Here is a 14,997-nt window from a genome sequence, read left to right as displayed (position 1 = left end):
GGTTAATTATTTATTTATTTATTTGATTGTTTTACGCCGTACTCCAAAATATTTCACTTATACGATGGCGGCCAGCATTATGGTGGGAGGAATCCGGGAAGAGCCCGGGGGAAAACCAACGACCAACCGCAGGTTGCTGTCAGACCTTCCCACTTACTGCCGAAGAGGAAGTCAGCATGAGCTGGACTTGAACTCACAGCGACCGCATTGGTGAGAGACTGCTGGGTCATTACGCTGTGCTAGCGCGCTAACCAATTGAGCCTATGGTTAATTACCGACAACCAACTTAAAGCTGCTTTAGATAGCTTCCCAATACTTCCAGTTTAGTTGACATTTATCGTTTGAAGTAAGCATTTGTCTGGGATTTTGTAGCTTGTTTTATAACAAAAATGCTCCATTAAAGCATAGTGCGGACTACATCGCCTTTCTGTCACTTAACATATTTGGATTTCTATCATAACAGAATATAAGCCATGTTCTGTCCATATACGGACATACACAAAAATAGGCAAATCTATTCAGGGACAAACATTATAACGTACAACGCAGATGACCAGCGCGAGGTAGATTCGAAAAACTGACCGGATGGGCTAAGGACAAGTGGTCAATGAAAAATAGTACACCGTGTTGTCTTATTCACCCAGAGGGCTGTACAAATGTCATCATACATTAAAGCTCATCTACCATGCTCAACTATCCTATATTGGTTGCCAATCTCGCTGCTTAAAGTTGCGTTTAAGCACTCAATTCTTAGACTCTGGTTTTACTCCTTTCGTTTGCTCGTCAATCCGTCGTATCTATGGAGTTGGGCCTAGTATACTGAAGATTTCCATGTTATTTCCATTATTATATATTTATTTCCATGAATAAGGACCACATCATGAGTTAATAAGCAGAAGATATTTTGCATTTGACAAACAGGTATATATCGTATACAGATAGCATATGACACAGTCTCGCCGAACTCAGATCGCTTAGTAGCCCCTCTCAATAATGACTGTAATGGAAGAAACAAGATTGTCGGGCGTTTGATACAAGCATCCACCATTCAATCAATGAAGAAACTGTTTAAAGGTGAAAATATATATTGTCAAAATGTAAAACGAATATTGTTTTTCATTTCAAAAGTCATTTTATTTCGGAATAATTTGTACAAAACAGAACATTAAAGTACGGGTGAAATTTCTGCACAGTGTAATGCGCGTGCGTGACTGATGTTATCGAATGAAACTTTGTGGGGTTATAAATTTTTGTAAAGTTGTGAGTTGTGAACATGTATTGATGGCATTTTGACACAGTCGTATGTCACCTCGAGCTCCCTGCCACCCCCCCCCCCCCCTTCCCCCCGCATATGAAAGTCGCAGATCGTGAATCGCCTCACGTGCACGCCTGGCGGTCTGATAGCTGGTGAAAATCATCCGGATTATCGGCGTTATGAATGTGTTCAGAAGATCTATTATTGTCAACTGGTAACATATTGCCCGGGGATCGATTCTTTATTGAGAGGCTGTATAGGAGCCTACCCAAACCCCATACCCCTCCAACCTGACACCCTCCACCAACACGCGCAAACTACAGGTAAAGCTATGACTGGAATGGAGTTAGAGACTTACCTGAGATGAAAACTTTCGTCTCGAGAGATGATAAAAAGTTACTTAAAGTAAAAAAATAAGTTCAGTTACAAATGAAAATGTCTGTCAGTGTGGGAGTAAACGTCCAAGTAATATCCAATGATATTCTATGGTATGCAATACGACAACAGCACCTGGCTTGCCCAGTGGAATGCTGAACCCCACGTCGAGCACCTCATTCATATCCGAGAAAGACATCAAGCTGGGACAGCATGATGTGGCCATGCATGCATACATGTCAATGAATATCTGTACATTATCTCTAGGGTGACGTACCTCAAACGATGCGGAGAGAAACTTTTTTCCAATGGTGTCGGCGCAAATAACATGAAAATGAATTTCCCAAGGTTGGGACTAGTTTCCTATCTTCTGCTAGGTTTTCTATTAGGTAATGTAGTCGTTCACGGAGATATTTTTACGTCTACGGACAGAATGGGAGCGTTGCTGGTTCTCGAGGAGAAATTACTCAAGGCTGTGGACACTTATATTAAGGTGCAGGCCAATGCTGAGAGAAATGTGGAACCTGAATGGGAAAAGTAAGTGTTACGATTTATTTATTTATTTATTGTAAAGAATAAATCTTCTGTTATAATCAACTAATACACTACCCATTTGTGATGTCATCATTGCCTAATTTGCATATGAAATAGTCATCTTTTGGAATAGCGGAACACTAAACTTTCTTATGTCCTCAGCAACACACCCAGCAAATGTGAAGTCGATCGAATATACGCCGGTTGAGGAAATAGAAAGGAGACATGCAGACAGACAGACAGACAGACAGACATGCATGCGTGCTTAAATACAGACATACAGGCAGACGTTTCTTCTGAATTCTGTATTAAAGATAATACTCATGGCATTTGGTCCAAATATTTGAATGAACTAACATTCGGTTTATTTGTTCCTCATGGGAAATGTTAATAGTACGTGGCTCAGGTATCATCTCTGGGGTTTGTGGTCCGTAACGATCATATTAAAAGTGGAGAAAACATAAAACTTATATAAATTTCAGATGAAAGAGTGCGAAAAGTTAGTTGTAAATACGGCCTTTAATATTATTTTAGATTTTTCTGTAAAGAGAAAAAGACATTTGAATAATTTTTGTATGGTGGGTATTGGGGACCACCTCTTGGTGGAAATAGTCTTTGTTTAATAATGTTACAAATAAGGATGTAGCATATGTTTGATAAATATGTTTCAATAATCATAAATATTAGCTTGCATAATTCAGATTAAAGGCAAGTGTTTGTATATAAACGACAAATTTACATTCAAGTAAATTTATTAGACATGCGTCACATCCTTATTTAGAACATTACCAAACAAAGACGATATATAGGCCTACCGAGTCTTGGTCCCAAATGCTCACCATACCAAAACATATTCAAATACCGTTTTTTGCCGAAAGAAAGAATTTTGAACATCATATTTGCAAATAAGATTTCATCCTTTTTCATCTGCTTTTGACATGGTTTTTATGTTTTCTTTAATATTTGTCACATTTTGTAACGGCGAAATCGCCATGTTTATGCGCTTTACTAGTTTTCACTTTATATATGGCAGTCATAGTTCTGGATATATCAGCCATATTCGACATCCAAATTGTATAGTATAATCTCCAAGTACAAGACAGTGCAATTTCCCCCAGAGACTGATATACACTCAAAAAATTAATCTGTTAATTTTAATAGAAAGTCTGTTGTCTGAGTGATGCTAGAATGTATTCTGTTATTATAACGCAATATTCTGTCATATTCAACATAATATAATCATCTTAGTCTAATAGAATCTTTATGTTGAATTAATAGAATGGGTGTGTTATATTTAACAGAACAATCTGCCGCAAAAGTACATTACATTCAGACGAAAGACTTTCTGTTAAAATTAACAGATTAATTTTTTTAGTGTAGCACTAACATTTTTTAACGCTTCATGTATTTTTAACTGGCAGATTGCATATACAATAAATGAATTCATTTTTGTTTTCAGCGTATATAAAGAACTGAAGGCTTTTCACGACAAGGATGTCAGTAGAGTTAATTTCTTAGAGAATCCCATTAATAGTTACCACCTGGCTAGGCGGATGACGTCTTCTTGGGTGGATCTGATAGATTACAATCATATGTGAAGAGTGCGAGGACTGGCAGACTGTGAATGCCGTCGGTGAGTGAGTGAGGCTTTAGTAACAACCTTGGTTCAACTGATGCGTAGTCTACCCTCATTGATGATTTTTCGACGCAATTCTTCATGGGTTCTGTTGCATTTATGCTGCTGTTTGCATTGATACTGCTGTTTGCATTGATACTGCTGTTTGCATTGGGGTTGCTTTATTGCGTTTTTACTGCATCGATGTCGTTTCGCTGTTGTGACTTTAGCGATGATGATTCTTCAGTGATCGATGTTGCGTCGGTGATTGGCTATGCCTCAGCTCATGGTGATGCTTCAGTGAATGATCATGTTTCACTGATTAAATGATGCTTTCATTAAACAACGTCAAATAATGAAAACGTACGGTGTCCACTCCTCGGTCTAAAGTTTTCTCTGTATGTTTTTTCCTTGACTCGCATATTTCTGTGTAGGTTTAAAAGCAACCAGTTAATGAACATGTATTTAAAGTCCTATTAACACAACGTGAATTGTTATTTTTTGAACGATGTTTTCAAGTTTATAGAATCAGATATAAATTTTACAACCAATCTAAAACATAATTTACATGGATCATTTGTAATCTATTTTAATCGTTGTAAGAAAACTCATGCACATTTTAATTGTAATGTGTTTCAGGGGTTAAAAAACTTTACACGCGAGCAAAGAAGAAAGGACAGTGGCCCTTGGACAATGACAGCAAGGGTACAGCGCTCTCACTGGTCCGTTTGTCTAACGTGTACTCGTTGAACCTGACGGAACTCCTCGAGGGACGAATCTACGACAGTCAGACAAACCCAATCACTGATGACGACCTCTTTCATATCGTGAAGACTTTAGATGAGAAAGGAATGTATTACGAATGTCTCAAGTGGCTGAACGCAGGCTTGTATAGAGCAATAAGTGGAGTTAACAAGAAAGATGCAATAAAGTTTTATCGGAACATGGCCAGTATTTACCACAGGGTAAGCGCAATTCAGCCTTGGAATTGGCATTGGGCTTGGAATTTTGAAACTAACTAAATCCTTAACACTCTACTTCACTTTTAATGTAATAAGCTGGACCCCAACATAAATTCCAACAGAAAACAATTTCTGGAATATTTCTATACATTTTGCTCAAAAATGTGTAATCTGAAACGTTTTAAAACTTATACTATAAAATTCGAAGTTTTTAGCAAGACAGATCAGGAAACGGCACACTATCACTATAGAAACACTGAATGTGAGAGATCATTTGATATCCAGCACAAAGAGTGTGGGTAATTAATTACTTAGTATTTCTCACTTATATTCTTCTAATTGCATAAAATCCTCACACTACCCAGTATTGCTTTCAAAGAGAGTTTGATATTGACAAAATCTTGCTCCTCACATCTGATTTATGTTCTACTGGTGGCTTTATCACTCACAAAGTATATTGATATATTCGTGAGTAGAATGAATGTCCTAATTGCCTTACGTCGACTGTATTTCACCTATTCTCTGGTGATGAAATGTCTAGGGTAAATGTGCTTCGTTGAGTGTAATGAATGCGCGTATGCCGCTGAACTGCATGGTGTAGTTATATATGTAAGGGATCTTTTTCAAATGACGCACGTAATTCGATAGTATGTCAATGCCGAAAACTTACAACAGTTACTTTTCGTAAAGTACTCTATTTACCTTACTTGTAATACGAAATATTGTGTATCTGTACAGAAATGTCGTGGAGTATATCTATTAGTAAATTAGTGGTTGATGGCTAACGGGTCACACGATTAAGTGTACTTGATCGTTGTCATGGAGACACCGATTGGCAATCTGTTGCGGTAACACCTTTTGCCTCGTCTCGACGGAGTCTGCTGTCAGATCCCAACCAGCTGTTGCTGTATATATGCCACTAGTATATAGTTACAACACAAGAGCCGTGGAAATAACCCTAATGTTCATTCAGTTTTATTCCCTTGACCTCAGTTTTGCTGACTCGGTCAATTTAACCTTTTGGTGTTACAGTATCACATCCCTACTGTATATGGCTGCTTCAGAAACACATGGGCTTTCCATAGTGTCAATTGTATTTATTGTAGCCTTGTAGGCCATTCTTAATTTAAGGCGAATTCCTGCATGACGGTAATTGGTCTTACATGGGTATCCAGCAGCGTTAAGTTCAGACGAGTCCCTTTCCCCTCGCCTAGCAGACGGCCACGAAGGGTCCCAAATCAGTAGGAACGCAAATGAAATAAGCGACCGGAAAATCCATGTGATTGAGCAAAGAGCTCTTTGAGAACGTTCTCAGTGGTTAGGCCCTACCTCCATCTTAATCCGACGGTCAACATATAGAAATTAAGCAATGATATATGAATTAAATAGGCTTCAGTGTGAACTCACTGATTAATTAGCTATTCTGACGTCATTACACATTTCATTATGAGAAAAAAAAAATGGTGTGGCGTCACTATGCTTGTCGAGTTTTGCTGTTATTTGCTGAACAATATACCCTTCTTTAACATAAGGTTACTGATATGCCCATTAATCTCTGGGCTCTGACACTGCTGATTTGCATCACAGGCGAATACAGCAGCTACGGAAAATGTCAAGTTCACCAAAAAGACGACAATTTTGAACCGAGATAAAACAGACGGAGCCGATTTTTCACTCCGTCACTTTATCATTCGTTTTATCTGCTATATATGTTGATTGTTTAACCAGGAATCAATGTCATGGAAAGCCTTGGAAATGACAAAGAAAGCCTTGAAACTGGGTAAGTGTGAAATTTGTATGGACGCAAAAACTCCTGTTGCCGTGCAGGCGTAAATACATGTACTTACTTATAATAATCGATCCCAGGCCGATGTCTCCGCTGGTAGCTCTATGGAGATTCGAACCAATGAATCTACAACATTCCATCCGACAAGACAATTGGAAGTACACGCAGAACTACCGTATACGTTAATGTAAGGCTCCTGAAAACGTCACCATTTCAGGGAAGGCATTACGCCCTGATTCGTTCTAATGCACGCAATGTGACGTGATCGATCTTCACTATGGTGTATGCTGTTGAGGATTACTATCTTGTTTTTAGCTGTTTTTTAAGCACAATTTCTTGTTAACGGTTGCAGAACTGACGAATGCAGAAAATTTAACCGAGCTAGTCACACTGACAATGACGTTCATTTGTTCTGTATCGACAAGGTGAAGATTACCATGCAAAGTTAATATGTTAGAGGCCATTAAAGCTGGCCCCTGTTAATTTAGAGCTTTTTTCTCTAATTGAATTACCGACGTAAATTAACTGTTTGTTTCAGCGCCTGACAACAAAGCCCTGAAGAGGGACATTGCCTTTTTCCAGACAAGAGCAGACAAAGTTCCCAAAAGCAAGAGAAAACATACAATTCGTCGAAAAAAACACTCCAAACTGATCCAAAAGTACGAGGCTCTTTGCAGCGGTAAAAAGGTACGGGAAGTGCTACGGAGTAATTAAGTACGAAATAACGGTTAATTTATCTACATTCAACCGTTAGAAGCAGCTTGAAGCCAAATGATTAAGATGCTTGCCCATCAGTCATTAGAGGTATTGGGTCAATCCTCGCCTTGGACATAGATTCTATAGATTCACTTGCTGTCACTCTTAATGGAGGCCTTGGCGACAATAAGCGATCGGCGGCGCTCGTGTGGCCGCTTGCGCAGTCTAAAGTACATTGAAGACCACATGCAACCATTGCGGGAATTTCACACCATCAGACAATTTGAAAACGTATACGTAACATATACAAATCAATCATCAAGTTAACAAGCAATACATCAGTGAATCGATCCCTTTCTATAAGATTGTATATGTATTAATCTACAGGGAACTCCGAAAAATGGTATATGTCAGTACAAGAAAACGAAGATACCAGTTTACGTCTCGAAAGAAGAGATTCTCTCCCTGGATCCAAGAATAAGCATGTTTTATGACGTCATATACGAGAGCGAAATGCAGCACATCAAGGATTTGGCACTGAAGATGGTAAGATCATTTCTGAAATCATAAAATTTTACAACAGTTTTTTTCAAAAACGTTTTGTATACGATGATGCAGGATCATCAGTACCTGTGTTTTTTGTTACAGCTGAGCCGGTCAGTAGTCATCGGGCAGGAGATCATGTCGGACATGCGCATAAGTCAGAGGTAGGAGAAACAACAGTTGTCTTTGCGTATAGTACATTTCTTATTGGAAAATAATATGTGTTATTCGTCAGCATTATATATCGTTTAACACATTCGAGAGTTTTAACCGTCGATTTTCACGTGTAAATCAGGTATATAGCAGCAATAACAAAATGTATTTAGTACACGTCTGCAATAGCCAGTGGAGTGATCTCCTATCTCCTGAGCTGGAGTTACCTTTTCTTATTAGTCAAAGGTGATTTACCAATAGTCTCTTACAATACGTCTGTAATACATTATCAATACAAAACAGGAATGAACAATGCAATATACAGCTCAGGCCGAATTACTATAAGAGGGAAAGATTCCCAGTTGTTCACCTGCCATTTCCAGTCTGGTGTAGCAAAATTTAGTGTTGTAATTATTCAACCAAATCGACCAGTACTCCGCAGATTCTCAATGTAATCTGAGCTTAGTGAAGTCCGTTATCTTCACAGTTATGTAATTTCAAGTCATTGTTATAATTCAGACATGTAATTATTATTACCAGTGTTATTCCAACCAGTTCATGCGTATTATTATTCGGCTTTTCTCATCACTATAGGATATAATTGAAGCATAAATAGGATTAACGTCATCTTGGAGATAACCAATTCTTCTTCTCGTTCTCGTTTCTTTAGTATTCCCACTCTCATTATTATCATATTTTCCCTTGTTTCCTCTTTCATTATTATCACACTTTTCCCCTTATTATTATCATATTTTCCCCTCTCATTATTATCATACTTTCCTCCCTCATTATTATCAAATTGGTTTCCTATCGTCTTCTGTGTACCTGCAGTGCTTGGCTGAAGGACAATGATGAGGTCATAAGCAGGGTCACGCATAGAGTGGAGTTAATTACAGGGATGTCTCTGGAGGAGAAAAAATACTCCAGCCATTCAGAAGAGCTACAGGTAAGACGAAAGGAATGTAAGTCTTAATTACGACAGTGAGGGATACTAAATAGCCTGAAGAGCGCTGAATAAGACGTAAAATTATGAAAGTGGGTCTGAAAATCGACGTTGTTGAAACCTGCATTATGAGGGGTGTGAACGTATGTCGTAAAATTCCGGTGGTTAAGCCTGAACAGGAAAGAAAAAAATGGCGGGATCAACAAGACCTTCCATGTAAAATTAATGGGTTTAACACAGATTTTTTTTATACACACGTAGCTTAACTGATCTGACGGCAATATGTTCGACCAGAATAATGACAGCAAAAATGGTTTCTTCTTAAATAGGTAAAAGTATAGTAACAAGATGTTTTAACTCGAATATAGCTGTTTGGCGTATGATTCGTGCTCTATATAGGATTCGACGAAAACGGTAACGGGTTAAATTATGACTGTGTCATATATTGTAACAGGAAGAATATTAACAGGTAGAAAGATCTTATTGTACCAATGATCTTGCATGATTCTCCATTCGACGAATTAAGTTGATTCAGAATTCTTAGAGATGATGTAAAGAAGAAAGAGTAAATAAAATCTTACTGTACAAATGTAGATCTTTCTATGCCACGAATGAATTAACCATGCTAGTTCTTAGATTTAATGTAAGCCTGATTTTAGCCACCAGTCCCTGTCCTTAAAGCACAAGGGATATGTTGTTTAGATGTTGTTGCGACAACAATGTTGTAACATGATGAAGTAGCTCAGAATTGGTAGCTATTCACTTTTCTCTGAAAGAAAGTCATGATATAATCACACCTCATCACACCTCCAATCTTTTCAGCAACATAACTACATGTGATGACTGCTTTCACTTCCAGGTGCTGAATTATGGAATAGGGGGAATGTACGAGCCGCATTATGACTTTTTTGTGAGTATTTTTACCTAGTACTTGTTATGCATCATTGCCATCGCGGAATTGCTTATCACGGCATGTTGCTAGGTTAGCATGTAACACTCGCAGAAACACTATAACAAAAGCTAAATTTGCCGTTTCAAAACATTGCATATAAGTTATTTGCTGTGCATCAAACTACATGTATCCTGTAGACAAGTTACTGTGTATCATGCCAAAACTTTTTATAGAATCATATCATGAAACGCACGGTTATTCTAAGGGATCTTGGTGACAATATGCGGTTAACATTGATCTTTCGTGTAGTCTTACATGTAGTTCGCTGAAGAGCGCCGGACTCCTACCAATATGATACGTCATGCACGGAAAAACTATCTTCAGTACCGGAAATTAACTTGCCAAAGGTCAGTGATTTACTCTCGGCACAGAGGTTTTCTCCATCTATAATATGCTGGACTTCATGTTATAAAGGAGAAACGCCATATGTGGGAAGGTCTGCCAGTAACCTGCGGATGGTCGTGTTTCTCCCCGCGGGCTTTGCCCGCTTTCCACCCACCATAATACTGGTCGCTGTCGTATAAGTGAAATATTCTTGAGTACGGCGTAAAACACCAAACAAATAAATAAATAAGTAAAGGAGAAACGACAATTAAAATGAACCATAAGGGTTGGTATAAAAACTTAAAAAAAAAATTACCGATTTCATCTGACGTTTTATTGATTTCAGAATAATTCTAACACCAAAATGAATGGAGAATCCATGGAACTTTACCATTCTGGTGACCGAGTGGCCACATTTCTGTTTTATGTGAGTTAAATTATATTCTCAGGATTATTTAGTTTTTTTTATCAGACGTTCTTCGCACTTCATAATAAATACTTTACCATGCAAAAACAGTAGAGGGTATTCCAGTTTGTTCTGATATGTCTCGAAAATATTGTTGTATAAATGTAAACTAATAAGGAACATAGCTAATTGTACTGTTTGCGAATTGTCATGACAATCCCCAAACTAACCAATAGCGTGCCGGCGTTTTGCTCGATGTACACGTGAATGAGCTTGGTGTAAATTTCGAAATTTGCATTCAAACCTGTCGATCGGTTACCATATTTCTAGGTAATGAATTTAAACTGAAACTTGTTCGTGTATCACTTATCTCGTGAAATTATCAGTGTTTTGATAAACAAAATATTTATCTAATTAAAGAGACTGATATTTAATTTAATAGCCGTGACTAATTTATACAGAATATCCATAACTTTTTGAATAGTATATTGACATATTATACCCTGTAAAAGGAATGAATGAACATTTACTGAAACAGCTACAAGCTTTGAAAGTGAACATCCAGTACACGGCTTCGATCCAAGAAGCTTTTATTTCATTCGCTGGGTCACACGAGGTGTGGGTTCAAACCCGGCCTAGGACAAACACTTTGTAGGTTCCCTCACTGTTTGTGTGGGGTTGGTAACAATAAGCTGTCGAGGATGCTCTTAGCGTTTGGGCAGTCTTATGTTCGTTGAAGTCCACTTGTCTTCCACCAAGACGGTGTGTATATCTGTACGTCAGAAGTGGGAATGTTTGTCAGCCAATATGGCGTCAAAACAGCAATCAAATGAAGTACGCAGTCAAATTGAGTCCGACTACTTTAATTGAATATCGTGATACAATGTGGTGGACATCTGGTATTAGTTGGGTTTCAGAGATTGGAGATTGTGTGTGTAAAACAAGCTTACATTCATGTGGGTATCATTTCAGCTGAACGACGTAAAAGCAGGGGGTGCCACTGTTTTCCCAGAAGTCAGTGTGAGAGTTCCTGTGAAAAAGGTACTATAAGCATATAAGGTGACTGTAAAACACCAAGGCCCTTCTCTAACCTCAAAAATTTAGAATTCCTTTTCTTTATACCTACATAAAATTTTACAGTTTTAGGCTCTTAACGCAACTTTTACCAGGACAGCACATTTGCGATTGAACATTTGGCTTTAGCTAAACAGGCGACAATCATAACATACTCTAATCAAAACGTGGTACCACTCACAGGCTTACAATACAAAGTAAGATTATGACAATAGGCCTTTTCTTTTCACTTATTAGTCAATCTGTCATAGTCTCTGCCGTACCAATGTTACCAATCGCTAGTGACAAATAACATCACACGCTCAACACATCGATATGTTGGATGTCCATATTATTGTAAAGAAAGTCCATGTTAGAACACTTTTTTAAAACTCGTAATGAGTACGGGTATTTTTTACATTAATATGGAAGTCCAAGATGACAATGTGTAGATTTTGTGATGTTACGTGTCCCCAACAAAAGGCAATTTTGATTTTACAGAGAGGCTGAATATGGGCGACAAGTTAAAAGGAAAAAAGACTATTGACATCATCTGACTTTGTATTATAGGCCTGTAATTTGACCATGCACAGCACCAGGCATACGGTGTCAGATCGAGTTAGCGCCATATGGCCTGTGTAACTCTGTCCCAAACTCTATGGCAAATAAGCTTTGATGCATATTTGGCCCAGACTGTGAGAAAGCAGCAAAAAATCTTGACATAGCTTGACCGTCAAAATCTTGACCTTTCTATACCAACCGAAGGGAGGGGTGCTTAGCAACGCCATGGGGATGTCACTCGTAGCCTCTTCACCACATGTTTCCTCGTGTCCTCTCGTCCCGAATGTCAAACGTTCATTAAAACTCATAACATAACTCATAAAAGTTTGGACAATTTCCATTATTTTTATTCCAAACATGCACCTGTTCATCAAACATTGTAGGCTGGCAGCGAAACATACACAGAATTACATGACCACAGCAGAAGTGCTAATAGGGCTGTAAATTTATATGCTTGTTCTATTTTGATGGCCACGTTGGTGAGATTTTCGACGATTTTAGTGTTTAAAAGAAGTATCGATCAGCACCAAAGCGAAACGTTTGACTCTAAAGTTATACCTTCAGCACCATAAAATTAAACCTTCATCACCATTGCGAGACCTTCAGGGCTGTCTGTGAAAAAGTAATCTTCAGTAATCTAGGAGTTCAAAACCTTTCAGCACCGGACTCGAAAAAGTGTTCCCAGCAATGGGGGCAAAAGCGCCTTTGTCCGTATACGAAGCGAAGACCAAACCTTCACCATCACACGCGAAAATAAAACCTTCACTGCTGCAATGCAAAAGGTAATCTTCCGCATTAGGCGCCAAACTTTACCTTCACCTCCAGAATGAAAGACAACGTTCATATATGTATATGTCAAAGGATTATACTACGGCTAGCATGAGACTGAATGATAACCGCCAGCGAGAGTTTCGAAAATGAAACCAAATGTTGGTTTGGAACAGACTAACCATGTCCCGTATATTTTGCAGGGAGCCGCGGCATTCTGGTATAACTTAAGGCGCCATACATGGGGAGACAACCGAACTCTTCACGCTGGCTGCCCTGTGCTGTTGGGCTCCAAATGGGGTAAGATCCATCAAATTAACATGGCTTATGTTTAGTTACCACAACGCCGTTATGGTTAGCTACCAAGGACGTCCGATGACAACGCTTACCGCCGAACTGGTAACTTTCTAGAGTGTTGGCATATTTGCAAAAGTTGTTACAGCCCCATTTAACTGGGGCCACATTCACGCTGTAAATTCCTGTTTCATGTACAACCTCAGATCTTTCAGCTAATTTCAAGTTGTTACTTTTTCCTGTCTTTTGGACCTTTATACACGTTCCAGAATCTTTAGTTTAAAATATAAAGTTGACATACAGCATGTTTACTAATGTGTTAGCAGAAATATACTTAGAACAATTCCATTCACTGTATTGTTACTAAATTTCCAACTGGATGATTCGTTTGTTAATTGCCTTAGAGATTACTTATTCACTGAATAGCTGAATAGCTGGAATTATTCGCTAAACTTTTGACTTTCTTCTTTATTGCAGTGTCTAACAAATGGATTCGGTTAAATGGAAACATGTTCAATGCAAAATGTGGCTTGACCTATGATGCAACGTATGAGCTGTAGAATAAAGATTCGTCACGCGACCACGTGCATAAAACGTCACAGTATCGTGTGTTTGTGACATCACATTTTTGAGGTGCATATGATGTATGAAATGAGATGAGAAACACGAGTATATAGTATATGTGGCGGGCAGTGTGAGTGTAATTTCTTCCAATCAAACGCTTTAGTATCAGACTGTATGGGCTTTATTCACAACGTCTTGCAGCAATGGAAGTATAGTCGTCAAAATTCTAATTTTTTTCACTCCCGTGCTTCCATATTAATAATACACAGGGGATATACAAGCGTGCATACAGAATGCATGTATACAGTCCAAATTATAGATCAAAACATTCATCCGGGGATTTAGCATATACGGTGATGAATAGAAAGAAAAGTTGTTTTATTTCAAGTGCCCAAGCGTGGATTCGTAACCTGTGTGTAATTTATATTCAGTTATGACTGCAAATTTTGATGATTAGAAAAAACACCGCTATGAAATTATACATGAAAAACATATTGATGGATGCGTTTTGTTGCTTTCATTGTGGTGGGAAATAAAGGAGATTTAGTACATGAGTGAGTTTTGTCATCATTTTTTTTATACATGAAATCAGCATGATGTATCACTTCAAATACATCCACGTTAATTTGAACTGCCGGGTTTCCTCACACTGTAAAGCTGACCTACGTCGTATCAGTGAAATATTCTTGAATACGCCACAAAACACCAATCAGATAAGTTAATTGGGACCGTCTCGCAAAAGTCTTATAGGAAATGTATTAAAATGCAAACTAAATGTTCAAGCTGTTGACATTTTAAAACTTATACATCTATTCAAAAATTTGAAGAATTTTAAAACCTGGAAAACCGTGGATGTGTTCGATGGGAGCGGAAAAATGTCGCGTTGGGTACAGTTTGTAACATGAGCTTACTCGGCTTAAATACTGTGAGATATGAAATTGACTTTTTCTGATGAAGATTATTTTTCATGTATTTGGAATGTGTTTTACTTCAAGGTTAAATAAACTGGATAACGGAAAACAGGAGTGAAAAGTGTTATAAAAAGAAGAAGTGGCGGTTTCATAAAAAGATTTTTGTTTGTTTAGATCTACTTTTAGTAAGTATAGATAATGGTTTACGTCTGTGTGCCCATGAAAAATCAATTATGAAACTTATGTCAGATACCGAGCCGTAAAAGTGGTCAGAACGGTCAGAAAAAAATTAAATAGAAAAA

At 38.1% G+C, this 14,997-nt stretch overlaps 1 protein-coding gene across 1 annotated transcript; it reads left to right on the top strand.

Moving 5' to 3' along the window:
• Nucleotides 1-1,880: 1,880 nt before the first annotated feature.
• Nucleotides 1,881-14,254, top strand: LOC135470800 (prolyl 4-hydroxylase subunit alpha-1-like). The gene is made up of 14 exons (XM_064749843.1): nt 1,881-2,167; nt 3,624-3,758; nt 4,010-4,068; nt 4,419-4,744; nt 6,470-6,521; nt 7,066-7,214; nt 7,611-7,769; nt 7,872-7,930; nt 8,751-8,865; nt 9,722-9,772; nt 10,485-10,565; nt 11,517-11,585; nt 13,130-13,226; nt 13,698-14,254. The coding sequence occupies exons 1-14, from the start codon at nt 1,959-1,961 to the stop codon at nt 13,778-13,780; spliced, it is 1,644 nt and encodes a 547-aa protein (XP_064605913.1). The 5' UTR covers nt 1,881-1,958; the 3' UTR covers nt 13,781-14,254.
• Nucleotides 14,255-14,997: the final 743 nt, after the last annotated feature.

Source organism: Liolophura sinensis, chromosome 7 (assembly GCF_032854445.1).
Source record: "Liolophura sinensis isolate JHLJ2023 chromosome 7, CUHK_Ljap_v2, whole genome shotgun sequence".
Taxonomy (NCBI): Eukaryota; Metazoa; Mollusca; class Polyplacophora; order Chitonida; family Chitonidae; genus Liolophura; species Liolophura sinensis.
The sequence above is the reverse complement of the archived record's forward strand: the minus strand, read 5'-3'. Positions and strand labels throughout refer to the sequence as shown.